This window comes from Arvicola amphibius, chromosome 5, assembly GCF_903992535.2.
Source record: "Arvicola amphibius chromosome 5, mArvAmp1.2, whole genome shotgun sequence".
In the NCBI taxonomy this organism is placed as follows: domain Eukaryota; kingdom Metazoa; phylum Chordata; class Mammalia; order Rodentia; family Cricetidae; genus Arvicola; species Arvicola amphibius.
In genome coordinates this window covers 64,003,679-64,019,119 of record NC_052051.1, presented here as the reverse complement: position 1 = coordinate 64,019,119, position 15,441 = coordinate 64,003,679, and the positions used below count along the sequence as shown (strand labels likewise).

At 33.4% G+C, this 15,441-nt stretch overlaps 3 protein-coding genes across 3 annotated transcripts; 2 read left to right on the top strand and 1 right to left on the bottom strand.

Annotated features, from left to right (window-relative positions):
• Window positions 1-1,193: 1,193 nt before the first annotated feature.
• LOC119815548 (olfactory receptor 4F17-like) lies at window positions 1,194-2,132 on the top strand. Its single transcript, XM_038331712.1, has one exon. The coding sequence runs from the start codon at window positions 1,194-1,196 to the stop codon at window positions 2,130-2,132; it is 939 nt and encodes a 312-aa protein (XP_038187640.1).
• Window positions 2,133-6,912: 4,780 nt separating this feature from the next.
• On the top strand, window positions 6,913-7,998 carry LOC119815234 (olfactory receptor 4F4-like). Its single transcript, XM_038331399.1, has one exon. The coding sequence runs from the start codon at window positions 6,913-6,915 to the stop codon at window positions 7,996-7,998; it is 1,086 nt and encodes a 361-aa protein (XP_038187327.1).
• Window positions 7,999-11,199: 3,201 nt separating this feature from the next.
• Window positions 11,200-12,141, bottom strand: LOC119814936 (olfactory receptor 4K3-like). The gene has a single exon (XM_038331036.1). The coding sequence runs from the start codon at window positions 12,136-12,138 to the stop codon at window positions 11,200-11,202; it is 939 nt and encodes a 312-aa protein (XP_038186964.1). The 5' UTR covers window positions 12,139-12,141.
• Window positions 12,142-15,441: the final 3,300 nt, after the last annotated feature.

Below are 15,441 nucleotides of genomic sequence, written 5' to 3'. Positions count from 1 at the left end.
GACTTATAAATAAGTCTGTTCCATTGAGATTTCTTTCCATAATTTGTGTTGACCAGGACTGTTCATTCTGAATGACCTGGTAATGATAATAAATATTGCTAATTATAATTGTAAATTCTCTAATTTAACAAGAAAGTCATATTTTATTATATTTCATTGCTTTATATGTGTGTGAGAGAGAAACAGAAAGAGAGTTAACTCATGTTATATTTGACAGAGTCACGAGTATGTGTATAAAATAAATTTCTCTCCCTCTCTCTCTCTCTCTCTCTCTCTCTCTCTCTCTCTCTCTATCTATCTACCTATCTATCTATCTATCTTTCTTTTACAGAGGAGCAAACCCCACACATCCTAAGAAAAAAGCATTATATCATGGAGTCACTTTTTCAACTTACATATGTAATAAGTAAGTTTTAAGTGTCTGAACTCACATTGCATTCTAATTCATGATATTCACTTAATTTCATTGTTTTATATTACAGTTTTACAATTATTTCTTTAACCTTGAGTCTTGATTCTCTGGAATGCTGTATTCACTTATGATAGTTTTCAATAACTTTTTGTTTGTTTTTCCTTTATATTAATTTTTATTTATTTTACATACTGACCACAGTTTACCCTTCCTTCTTCTACTCTTATTCCCTCCCTCCATCTCCCTTTTACCAACCCCCATCCACTCTTCCTCCCTCTCCACTAATTAAAGGCCCATGAGAGTCAACACAGAATGGCACATCAAGTTGAAGCAGGACAAAGCTCCTCCCCCGTAAGTGGATATTAGCTGTAAAGTAAAGGATAATCGGGCTACAATCCACAGTCTCAATATCCTTTTTTATTTCACTTGAATTTCTTGAATTTGTTTAATGTGTTTTATCTAAGTTCACAAGCTATCTCCTAAACTATGTTTTATCATTTAATATAATTTAATGTAATGCATCATTTTGAGTGGAGCTCTTTCCAACCTTAATAAATTTCTTGTGCCCTAGTTTCCAAGTATTTTATAAATAGTCTACCCACTAAAAATTACTTGTTCTTAATATAAACCCTTTGCTAAGCAAGTGTTCTACTCTTGAGCTTCATTACTGGTACAGTGACTGATTTAAAGTTACTTACATTTAATCTTAGTTTTGATGCTTCTAAATTTAATTCATCTTGTATTTCAGGATTTTCCAGCGTCTTCTCTACTTTCTGATTCAATGGGTCAAGTAAATACTTCTATTGTACCTGAATTTGTTTTGCTGGGACTTGCCCAATCCTTTGGAATGGAGGTTGTTTTTTGCTTCTTCCTCTCCTTATTTTATGTTGGAATTATTTTTGGAAACCTTTCCATTGTGTTGACAGTGATTTTTGACTCTCACTTACACTTCCCCATGTATATTCTACTGGCCAACCTATCACTCATCGACTTGGGCCTTTCATCCACAACAGTTCCTAGGATGATATCTGATCTTTTTACTGGTTGTAAAGTCATTTCCTTCCACAGTTGCATGATACAAATGTTCTTCATCCATGTGATGGGTGGAGTGGAGATGGTGCTGCTCATAGCCATGGCATATGACAGGTATACAGCCATCTGTAAGCCTCTTCACTATCTCATGATTATGAACCATAGAATGTGTATGATTTTGGTAATAGCTGCTTGGGCCATAGGCATGATTCATGCCATTTCTCAGTTTATTTTTGTCATAGATTTACCCTTCTGTGGACCCTATAACATAGGAAGCTTTTATTGTGATTTTCCAAGGGTCATTAAACTTGCATGCATAAAAACTGACAAACTGGAATTTGTGGTCACTGCCAACAGTGGTTTCATATCTATGTGTACCTTCTTCTTCCTGATTGTGTCCTACATTTTTATCCTGGTCACTGTCCGGAAGCATTCTTCAACTGATTTATCCAAAGCATTTTTCACCTTATCAACTCATATCACAGTTGTGGTTTTATTTTTTATACCATGCATGTTTCTCTATGTGTGGCCTTTCCCAACTAAGTCCCTGGATAATTTCTTTGCTATTGTTGACTTTGTTATCACTCCTGTCTTAAATCCTGCTATCTATACTTTAAGGAATAAAGATATGAAGTTGGCCATCAGAAGACTGAGTAGACAGGTTTTAAGTTCTATGGAAATTACATAGTAAATTTTATTAATAAAAACATAAAACAATACCATTCACTGTCAAGAAATCCATGAGTATTAAATCTATAGAATAAAAACATTTTTATTATTTTTAGAAATTCAGGGAGTGTGCCTATCAATTAATTTTATTCAAATAGAGTTACAATGCATTCTTCTAATTACAAAGTAAAAGTATTACCCATATTTTCCAATTAATTATTTTATTAAGTTTTTGTATTGCATTTAAGCATCTGCATTTTATTTAAGTAATCAACAATTATTCCACAAACCATTATTTTATTTTGTTTGTATGAAAGTACATACTTGTGTGCAATATAACTTTATCAGTATTTTTATGAAAATAAAAACACTAGCTATTAATATATATTTCTTGTGGAAATTATGTGCCTTCAATGGATAAAATGTGGGTTTATGTAAACCATCAGTTATGAAAAATGAAAAGAAAATATTCTAAAATGTACTTTGAGATAGAGAGGTAGGAAAATCTACACTATTAAAATTTATGTGCTCTATTTTTCCTGATTTTCAGTGATACTGTACAATGTCTTTTTAGGCAGGTTGTAGTACTTTGAATCATGCAATACTTATGCATATTGCTTTTATTAATAACATAACTTTGTTTCACTGGTAGTCTTCCTCAATGAATTTAATGACTGTTGTAAAAAGTGATATACAATTTAAAGTATTTCAGGAGACTTATTATCTAAAGCTATACCACTAATATCACAAAACTTGACTAACTGTGTCAGTTCCCAAGCTGCTGTGCTCATGAAGATGAGTCTGCTTCTTCAGACAAAACCTGGAACAACTGGTGAGCAAAAGCACAATTTCAGACAAGTCTTGAATGTATTTATCAGATACAATTTCAGGAGCATAATTGTTTATCTCAGATCATTTTAATGTCTTCATGGCAATAATAACTGAAAAATAAATTGATAAAAACTGAGATGTTTAATATTAGTCAAGAATTTTTTTCATATGTTCTCCACTTACTAGCCACCAATGTTTAAAACTATACTCTCTTTATAAAATTGAAATATCATTCACTGCTTGTTAATCTGTCTAGATTTTAATTTTGTAGTATTACTTTGTTTGCCATGTTTGTTTGTTTGTTTTTTTGTTTTTGTAATTATACTTAGATTGAGTGAGATGCAAGAAATTGTGGCAATGTTCCTTAATTCAGGAAGAGTTCATGTTCCCTCCAGGGACCAAGGGAAAACCTGTGATACTATAAGAGTCAGAATCTCCAGACAACTTCAGGCTATTTCTGTACCATGTGTGGGCTTCTGGTAGCTTAATGAATGGCTAATCATTAGCAAAGCAGTTTGCTCAAAAGGACAATTCACAGAAAAGCCAATCTCCCAGAAACGTTAATCATTGAAAGTATGTATGACAGAGACTCTATACTATTTTTTCTCTTAAAATTGATGTTGAATTTTTTAATTGTGAAAGAGGTAAGTAAAATGCCCAAACTGAAATTCATCAGTAGAAGCAACTACAGTTTAGAATTTTATTAATAGCTAAATGCAACAGTAGAATCATTTAATTATTCAAGACTCAGTTATGTTCCTTCTTCTTCAAAAAAGAAAACAGAAAATCATGTAAGACTGTCATAAATACTTAAATTAACATTAATAATATTGAAAAGGATAAACCTCAGTATCAGTATTTTAGTGGCAATAATTATTGGCTCCTATACCTAATTTTACTAAGTTAACATATTCTTGCATCTTTGTGCAGTGGTTCTATGCAGCTCTACTTTCTAAAAGTACAGTATTTTCTTGTTCTATGTCTTTATTTTTGTTATTAGTAGTAGTAGTAGAAGAAGGAGGAAGAGGAGGAGGAGGAAGAGGAGGAGGAGGAGGAGGAGGAGGAGGAGGAGGAGGAGGAAGAGAAGTAATCTGAAGGAAACCTAACCTAGTTATGGATATTTTTTTCACATAGAAGCTGCAAACTATATTGTTACAATTGTGGAAATTCTGAAATATTGATTGTATAATACCATTTTGAAAGTAAAAAAAATGAAAGCCTAATTTTTTTCTAATTATATCCAAGATCAAGAAGTAGATCTGTGCTTAAACCCAAAGCCTTGATTCTTATCCCTTTGAATACAGAGATATTTTCTTTTTTAAAAAATCAAGATAAAAGATGGTTATGAAAAGTACATTTTAATGATTGAATCCAAAGTAAATATGATAAAAGAATTTCTGTTTAATCACTCTCAGCCCTTGATTAATATAGTTAACATAGTGTATATGAGGCAAAACTTTTTCAATGAATATTAGAATCATTACATTCTTCCAAACTTTTTGAGTCCTTTCTAGAATCTCAAAAGAACTTTGAGGAGATTGTGCTAGTAAAAGGACTCTACATGTAAATTCTACTTTATTATTCTTTTATTTTTCTCCCCTTAGAAGCATAACTCTGAAGACGTGAACCATAATAAACCACAGAATTCTTTTCTTTATGAAAAGTAGCATTGTTAACTTCTTATTTTCTACTATGGTAAATTGGTTTTATACACATGAGAACCCTTGAACCATCTTCATCCATGGAACATTTTTTCATGGAGATATGACCTGGAATTTTTTATTCTCTATCAGTGAAAAAATATGTCAATACTTTGGAGCAAATAACACTCAAAACAAATTTAATTTGCATACCCTTATTCAAAAAACGTTTTTAATGAATTAGCCATACCATAATGTATTTTACAATAAGAATTCTATCCTAGAGTACTGTCAGTGCTGGTATGATTATATTTTTATTGTGTCAAGAAGACATAAACTAAAAGAAGTTTCATGAATTATTTTATGATTAAATCTATCCTTATATCTGGAAAAACTGAACCAGTAAGATGGCATAGAACATTGTAAACAGCAATTTGGTGCTTAACTGCACAGGGTAAGAAAGAGACTTAGAAAAATGGAGATATGAACACAAGTTTTAAGCATAATTTGTTGTGATATAATAAATCCTCATAAGCAATAACATCATTTCTCTGTGGAATTTGGCAAATGTGACTCTATCTGCCTTTCTTTTAAAAGACAGTGTACATCAATGTCCATCTTTGTGGTTTTGTCACTTATTGTCAAGTCTGTTTCCTAGTCAGAAAATTATACCTTTACTTCTTTGTTTTAGTTTTTTTTTTTTTTTTTTTGAGACAGAGTTTCTTTGTGTTGTCCTGGATGTCCTGGAACTGACTCTATACACCTGGATGTCCTGGAAATCACTCTGACCTTGAACTCAGAGATCGACCTGTTTCTGTCTCTAATGTGCTAGGATAAAGACATGTGCCACCGTTGGCCCTTCGTATAGTTTTCTGCTACTTCATTCACTATAAAATTACTTCAAACAATATTTTTTCCAGGAAACAATTAAAAGGTTTCCTTCACACCATGTAAAACTGCCGTTGTTTAGTCCCTAACTGGATACCAAGCAAATTACATATTCAGGCAATGTCCACTTTCCATTGGTTCTTTTTTATACAGTCATATTCTTAAAGGTAATTGAAATGCTACATATTGTCTCCCTGTGTTCATTATAATTATTATCAAAGTTAAACATATTACATTATTTCTGCTTACTCAGAATAAAAATACTTAAAACATCTTAAAACAATTTTAATCTCTTGCCTCCTATTAATATTTTTACTATTCTAGTAAAAGCTATGTTATTAGGTACATTCCTCATGTATTGTGCTGGGAAACAGTTTTTTATAGTTATACCCAATCCTCCCAGCATTCTTCATCCAAATTGATCACAAATTTCAGTGGTGTGTTCAAGGTCATTCACTACACATCCAAATGCACAGTCCGCCAGCTTATGAACACTCTTCTCAAGCAATAAAAGAGCTACATATGGGCCCTCTTGAGTGTTTCCCCCTTTCTGCCCACACAACCACAACTTGTAGCTGTTACCTATTGTTAGGCTTCAAACAGGTTCTTAGATTTGCTTCCAATCTCTGCCTCTTAAAAATCCCATCAAGGCTAAAGTGAACAAATTAAATTCTTTTTTCACAATGTTCCATGTTCATGACAAAAAAAAAATCACAGCCGGGCGGTGGTGGCGCACGCCTTTAATCCCAGCACTCGGGAGGCAGAGGCAGGCGGATCTCTGTGAGTTCGAGGCCAGCCTGGTCTACAAGAGCTAGTTCCAGGACAGGCTCTAAAAAAGCTGCAGAGAAACCCTGTCTCGAAAAACCAAAAAAAAAGAAAAAAGAAAAAAAAAAAAAAAAAATCACATTTACTAATTTAGAATCTATTTCCAAATTAATCTTCCATTAAACTCTTTTACATTTTTTCTCAAAAGAAATTTACTGAAGTTTTCTAAAATTACCTTAGAATTCCCTGATAGGAATCATTCATCCTCTCACTTTTAAGTCATACCATATTTCAATCCTATTTTTTCAGCCATTATTTTTGGAAAATTTCATTTTATCCTAAAAGAATAGATGGATGTTACTCATCAATGTTTATCTTTGTCTTTTATGCTATACATGTCTGCTGTGTCAGATAATGGTAACTTTTTTCCTCCTCAATAATTTAACACCAAATAAGGTAAGAAATGTTCTGTACAAAATAGTGTTTTGACTTTCTGATGAAGAGAATTGACTCTAGGATGAAGTACAGAGAGAGCAGCACAGAGAGAAGCATTGTTTGAGGATGGAGTCTAAAACCATGGAGACATGAGAGCTTGGCTAGCCTGCAGAAAAGAACCAGGAATGTACGGCAGCAAAATTTATAAGTTCTGATTTTTAGTCTGGAAGCTTTTATACAATGGCTCATAGCAGGTCATTAATGGGTGAGCTGAGGGTAGAATTTGCACATAACAACATTGACATCCTTTTCATTGTCTTCTCCAAGGCAAGTGCAGAGACTCTCTTCTGGAATGAGTCAACAAAAGAAACAAATCACACTGTGGTGACTGAATTCATTTTAATTGGACTCTCTGATTCTCAAGAACTTCAGATCTTTCTGTTTGCATTCTTTTTTGTTTTCTATGTAGGAATTGTGTTTGGCAACCTTCTTATTGTCATCACCGTGACTTCTGATTCCCACCTCCACTATCCTATGTACTTCCTGTTGGCCAACCTCTCATTCATAGATCTGTCTCTGTCTTCTGTGACAGCTCCCAAGATGATTGCTGACTTTTTCTGCAAACGTAAGGTCATTTCTCTCAAGGGCTGCCTTTCACAGATATTTCTTCTTCACTTCTTTGGGGGAAGTGAGATGGTGACCCTCATAGCTATGGGCTTTGACAGATATGTAGCAATTTGTAAACCTCTACACTACACTACAATTATGTGTAACAATGTGTGTTTTGGCATTGTGGTTGCTGCATGGGGAATCGGCTTCCTACACTCAGTAAGTCAATTGGCCTTTGCAGTGAACTTACCTTTTTGTGGTCCCAATAAGGTTGACAGCTTTTATTGTGACCTTCCAAGAGTAGTTAAACTTGCCTGTGCAGACACATATAGGTTGGACATCATGGTCATTGCCAACAGTGGTATACTAACTGTGTGTTCTTTTGTTCTTCTAATAATCTCCTACACTGTCATTCTAATGACCATCCAGCGCCGCCCTTCTGATAGATCATCTAAGGCTCTGTCCACACTGACTGCTCACATCACAGTTGTTCTTCTGTTTTTTGGACCTTGTGTCTTCATTTATGCCTGGCCCTTTCCCATCAAGTCGTTAGATAAATTCCTTGCTGTGTTTTATTCTGTGGTCACTCCTCTCTTGAACCCCATTATATACACATTGAGGAACACAGAGATGAAAACCGCTATGAGACGTCTGAGACAATGGAATTTAAACTTTTGGGAAAGCCTTAGATCTTCTGTAGTTATGAGATTGGGATAATGAAATAAGAAATTTATTAAATTATTCATCAACCCTTATGACAATTGTAATATTTCATTTTCCCCTTACTTAGTAATTGATAAGAAGGTTTTAATACTGCCCAATTTATTATATATGATCATAACTTATATTTTTATATTGTTTCCAAATTAAGAACACTAATTTGAAATACCATTTCATTAATTTTCTGAAAAATTAAAGGTATTGTTATGTTATTATTTCTGCACAACTGAGAAGATCTGGATATTTAATGTTTGACATAATAAAATATATTTATTTGGCTCCTTTTCCATAAAATACATACTAAAAATTAATACAATCCATCTTACAAAGACAATGTGTACAGGTATAAGTGTATATGCCAACTTCAAAGGTTCATAAAGGATATCTCTGCCTGCTAACCAACTATGATTTGACAATATAAATGTATGACATATTAGATAATATTATAATAGCAATGCTAATTATCTATGTTAATGTTGTCAAGTGTTTTCACTCTTTTATATTTCACCACTTGTTTCAGGATCATGACTTACTTCAATCTTAGTAGATGTTCCTTTGGAACATTATAGATGAAATTGGAATGTGTTCATTTAGGTGCAAATGTGTATATTTGTGTGCATACTAATGTGCACATACTCTGCCATCATAGTGAGGAATACTAAATATCAAAAGAGAAGTAAAGGAGGCTATAAGACTTTTAAAATAGCAGTTATTCTACCAACTTTAATCTTTCCCATTGTTTTCATAAAAACAGACTAAAGTTGAACATCACAAACTGTGAACAACAACTTAACTGAATAAGTTGTAATATAAATCAGTGAATAAAAATGGAAATCTATGTGTAAAAGGGTTAAAATTATGCCTGATCAAATAAAAAACTAAGATGAAATATCCAAACAGATATTAAAATATAAGAAAACACTAATCAAAGTTAAAATAAAGGAGCTATTAATAAAGGAAGAACTCAAGAACTTGGTCATTAAAAGAACACATAATCCAATAAAAAATGGAATACAAACCTAAACAGAGAACTCTCAACAGAGGAATCTAAAATGGCTGAAAGACAAGGAAATGTTCAACATCCTTCATCATAAGAGAAATGCAAATTAAAACAAATCTGGGATTCGATCTCATACCTATAAGAATGGCCAATTTCAAAAACACTGATGACAACTTATGCTGGATTGGTTGTGGAGAAAAGGGAACACTTCTGTAATACCACTTTTGGGTATATATCCAAAGGCTGTTCAATTGTGCTACAAGGATATGTGCTCAACTATGTTCATAGCAGCACTGTTTGTCATAGCCAGAACCTGGAAACAACCTAATGCCCCTTGACCGAAGAATGGATAAGGAAAATGTGGAGCATTTACACAATGGAGTACTACACAGCAGAAAAAAATAATAACATCTTGAATTTTGCAAGAAAATTGATAGAGCTAGAAAACATTATTTTGAGTAAGGTAACCCAGACACAGAAAGACAATTATCACACGTAGTCACTCATAGGTGATTTTTTAAACATAAAGCAAAGAAAATCAATCTACAAACCACAAGTTCAGAGAGCTTAGACAACAATGAGGATACTAAAAGAGGCTTATATAGATCTAATCTACATGGAAAGTAGAAAAACACAATATCTCCTGAGTAAATTTGGAGCATGGGAATTTTGGGGTGCGCTGAATGGGGAGGGGAGCAGAGAAAAATGTAGAGCTCAATAAAAATCAATTTTAAAAAAGGGTGGAACCATATTATATATAACATTTTCTCTCATGGAGAAAATCTTAATGGAATCTAAGGCTGAATATCCAGGCACAAAAAAGCTTCTAAAAGAAACATCTTGGCATCAAGTCTCAGGAAACAACCCAGAAATTGCTGAACAAAGGACATGAAGTTAATCTTCTATTTCAACATTCTTATTGTCTACTGAGCCTTGTTGAAGGGGTCAGTATCAGCACAAGAAACCTAGAGATCAAGTTCTCAACACAATAGAGATTTATTTGCCCCAGGCAAAGGGCATGGAATAAGAGGGGGCAGAAGGGAGAGATTTGTCCTTAGGGACAAAGGAGAACCTCTGAAAGGAAAGGGAACAGGCAAGGCTATAGGAAAATGGTAGTTTATAAAGTGAAAAAAGGAAACCTCCTGTTAGGAGGAAGTGTTTAATTTTTATTGTGCATGTTAATTAAGGCAGTCAAAGGAAGCTTTTGGTTGTTGGAGTTAAATACTTTGATAGCTGGAACTTGTTTATCAACATTAGTAAGAGGGAGTGAACAAATAAAAGAATAAGCCATGGTGGTTATCTTTAGAAGTGTATCTCATGGTTTTTAGAAAGGCAAAAGGAATCAGAGAGGACAAGAACTGCCAGAGCCATGTTTGCCATACTGGAGCCACTTAGAGCCCTTTCATTTATAAGCAATTTTGGAATGCTTAAGACACATCTGAAGGTGTGCTGATCAATAGACTTGTAGGAGTACTTAACAAAAAAGCTTTATAAATGTCCCAAGTGTGTTGATCATTGAAATAAGTATAATAGTTTTAAAAATTAATCAGGCAATTTATGGACACAGTCTACTTGGAGATTATATTTTATGACATTATACAATAATAAATAATAGTTTAAAGAAGAATTTTAGTCTCAGATTGGGATAAATTAGAAATCTCATTATAATTTATTGCTATGCTTTATTATTAGTCTTTATTCGTGTGATTTAAAATTAAGAAAGTATAGTCCACTGAAATTTTGTAAAGTGGTAACTTTTGTTTCTACTTTGCTTCAGTTTTTCTTCCCACCACATTAGTGAACTGATATAAAGCAAAGGTGATGACTATGGCTAATTGGGAAAGAAATTGAACAGTTTGAGGCGTGTGATGATGTACAGAATGTACTCATATAAAATACAGCAAAATGGTATACACAAAGATAAACATATTAGTTTGTTCAATAAATGTCAAGCTAAACTTTATTAGAGACATAGAAGAATAGTTTAATGACATTCCTGTATAAAAGAGCAGTTGTTTTTACATTTAAAATGAAGGAAACATAATATTTTCATTGTTGGTCAGTAAAAATGTCATATTCTCTTTAACATGTTAGATTTCTATGAGTATAGGGAAATTATTACAAAATTTTATTTCCTGATTGCAAATCTCTTTTATTCAGTCTCATTATTTGAAAAAATCAGTTTACATATCAAGATATTAGGAATTTTCCTTAGGACCAAGATAGTTGCTTATGAATCTTATCATGGCATTTTTTATCTCTTTATTTCTCAGTGTATAAATAGCTGGGTTGAGAAGAGGTGTAAAAACAGAGTAAAATACAGCAAGAAATTTGTCCAACCAGATGATATTGAGTGGCCACACATAAATGAAGATGCAGGGAACAAAAAATATCATCACCACTGTGATATGGGCACTGCACGTGGACAGAGCCTTAGATGCACCAGATTTAGAGCTCTGGCCAACAGTGATGAGGATATACGTGTAGGAAATGAGCAACAAAGTGAAGCAGGTTACAGCCACAACCCCACAGTCAGCATTCATCAGAATATCCAGATCATGGGAATCCATGCATGCAAGCTTGATCACCAATGGCATGTCACAGAAAAAGCTATCTATTTCTTTCGGACCACAAAAAGGCAACTCCACAATCACTACTAGGTGACTCATGGCATGAATAAAACCAGTAGTCCATGAAACCAACACCAGTCCAGAGCATCTTCTCAGGTTCATAATGGTGAAATAATGGAGTGGTTTGCAGATGGCCACATAGCGGTCATAAGCCATTACTACCAAGAGCACCATCTCTCCTGCAGCAATGCAATGAGCGAAGAAGACTTGGGACATGCAGCCTGCAAAGGAAATTGTCTTGTTTTCCCTGAGAAAGTCTGATACCATTTTAGGAGTGGTGACTGAGGAAAGCCACATATCAACAAATGACAGGTTGGCCAACAAGAAGTACATGGGAGAATGGAGATGGTGGTCAGTGGTGATTAAGACGATGATGATAATATTTCCAGACACAATAAAGAGATAAAGTATCAAGAACGTCACAAAGAGTAAAACTTGGACACTCTGTGACTGGGAAAGCCCAAAAAGTATAAATTCTGACACCCATGTCTGATTGCCTCCATCCATTATGCTAACTGTGTATCCAGAAATAACCTACAAAAAAAGATTATCAACAAGTCATATGATGAATTCTATTTCCTTTGTAGACTTTGAATTCACTTTGAAATTTACCTGAATAGAGATGCATAAATGTAAGGACAAATCTAATCCAAATATGAGTGGCACTGATACCCAAAGTGATCTTACGAGCCAAGAACACCCCATGAAGAGAAGCATCATATGTGACTGTTATATACCTGCTCTATTCAGAAATTCCTCTAGAGAAGAGTAGTGAGAAAGAAGGACAACAATGGGAAAACCTAAAAAATGTGTGTCATTTCTTTTTTAAAAAATGTCTAAATTTTTCACTAGCAGTTCTGACATTCTATACTGGAAAATAAGTGAGGATCGTATTTGTTAGCTTATGGGGACTTTCATTGAATATCAGTATACCTGATCTCCTAGAATGCCACCAGTTTTGGAATTATGTACAACTATTCCATTTGACATCAGTATAGTTGTTTCTGTGACATAGGGAAGTGAAATTTTAGATTAACAATATGATATAACTGATAGGAAAACCTCAGTGAGGAAGCATACAGAGTAGAATGGCATATAAGACATACACAGATATCAGACTGAAATATACAAACCAGGTTCACAGATATCGTTAACAAAAGTATATTGCAGAATTTATTTATTCAATAAAACTGATTAACAAAACACCACTGCAAATACCTATACGGATGTATTGAACAAAGAACATGGCAAAACATATTCCAACCTGAACTCTTAAAGTCACAATTACTTCAGTCTTACTGTAGAAAATATTGATCTTAAATAGCATAAACTAGTCGTAAGAACCCTTAGATTTTGAAAAATTCTAGTTTTCTCAAATTAACAATATATCATCTATCATCAATCTATCATCAGCATATTTTTTCATATCAGTTATCTAATGAAAATCTTTGTTTTAAAGAACAGAATATATTTTGTAAACATGTAAGCAAAATTGCCCTTCAGCTGTCAGCATTAGGTGACTGTGACCTTATTCTTTCAGTGAGCATAAATCGTTTACCTCAAAGCACAAGTGGAATGCTTATACTGACCTAATGAACAGCACTCCAGCCAGATGGTAGACAATCATTGCCCATTTTTTTTTTGCTCCCTTCAGTAACTCTCTTGATACTTTTCAATTTATTGGTCTTATTTTGTTTTATCCTGAAGCAGGTGCACAATGAAATAATTAATGGCACTATCAGAATTATTTTACATTCTTGTTTTCTGAGGACTAAAAAAAGTGGAGTGAGGGTGAAAAACAAGAAATTTCTGCAGACCTCAGGTAACACATCCAACTACTATAGGAACGTTATGGCACATATGTAAACACTCATGCCTTACAGAGATTTATCAAATATCTAAGAAAAATACACTGGTTAAACAGCAAAGAATTTTTGGTCATTTATTTTATTTATTATTTCACATGTCTAAAATATTTAGGCCAACCTGAACTTTTTGTTTTGCTTTTGTGTTATTTCTTTTAATTTTTAAGATTCTAATGTAATTACAACATTTCTACCTTTATTTTCTCAGTCTAAATTGTCCCATATACTGTTCCTTGTTGTCCTTCAAATTCATGATGAGAGCAAGGCCATCTAAATCAGTTAAATAGATCTCATATGAACTTAGAGAGACTAGAACAAGAAGCATGGTACCTAAAGGGTCTGCAACAGGTTTTCTGTATATGTACTATAACTTTTGGTTTAGTGCTTTGAAGAGACTCCTAAATGGGTAAATGAGTGTGTCTCTGGTTCCTGTGCCTTCTCTTGGGGTTCTTTGACATTTTAGTTGGTTTGTCTTGTCCAACATTGATATGATAGTTTTTATTTTATCTTATTATATGTTATTTTATTATGTTTTGTCATTATCTCTTAGAAACCTGTTCTTTTCTAGTGAGAGACCTAAAGGGATCCCAATAAGGGAAGTGGTATAGAGAAACTGTGAGATGTAGAAGAGAAAACTACATTCAGAATATATTATATGAGAAGAGAATCTATTTTTAATAAAAGGGTGTAAAAAAGAAACCCATTCTTCTGTTTTTCAATCTTTATACATTCAAACAATTCTGCCTACAGAATGGTACATGTAAATACATTTCCAGTGCTGACCATTTGGTGTGCATAACCAATTGGTGTTCTCTTCCCTTGGTTGTGCTTCTCCTACTCCCAGAATACCTTAGTTGACCATGGTTCTTTGCATAGGATTGAGGATATATATATATATATATATATATATATATATATATATATATATATATGTGTGTGTGTGTGTGTGTGTGTGTGTGTGTGTGTGTGTGTGTGTGTATGTATGTATATACACAAATAAACATAAATTCAATTTGTTGAACCATTTTTGTTGTTGCATATGACTTCAGGATTGACCCCTCTACATTTAAGAATAAATGAGTAGGGTCATCCTTTGGAGAGACTGATTTTTTTTCTTCCAGTAGATGATAGTTGGTAGAATATTTTTAACTTATTTTCACAATAACCACTTAACTTGATTCATTTTTCCTCCCAATTCTATTCTAGATATTATCTTATCTATGATGCACAGTTTGGACTAAAAAAAATTTTCTGGTTAAGTTAAATGGAATATTTGTATGATGTTAACAGGATACTGATCTCATGTGTTATCAGAAAAAAATGATCATTTCCTGACATGTTTATAAGCTCACATGGAATGGGAGGTTAGAGGAAACATTAATAAACTCTAAAGGTGGCAGAAGTAAAGAAAAATGTGGAACTAAAACAAGGTGACCAATAGTTAAAAGAAGATGAGTAGAAATACTTAAAGAATAACTTACAGAAGAATATCACAGTGATGAATTATCAAGTTGACAATTTTCTTTTTGGTCATATTTTCTGCCAGTCTGATGTGTGCCTATGAAGTTAATCTTGTGTAGAGACAGACGTCGCCTCAGCTCGACCTATATTCACTTCCTGAGTTTGCCCCATGGGTGAATATTGCCTGTGTGTGTTTTGACCAAAATGAGGACCCTGAAAATAATTATCATAGAAATACCTTGGAGTTTTCTCTGTTGAGAGTAATTGAGTATTGCAAATCTGTGGAAATAGAATGATAGACAAGTAAAACATCCTTTGTGCCATGTCACCACTGATTAAATTAAATAACTTTCAAAATTATTCACTTCATGCTTAAGACTAAAGAGAAACTTTCTGTTGCCTTATCTCTTACTGAATATATATAACCAAAGTGTTTAATTTTTTGTACTTATGAGACCATCTGCTTTAAATTGTGAGATATGAA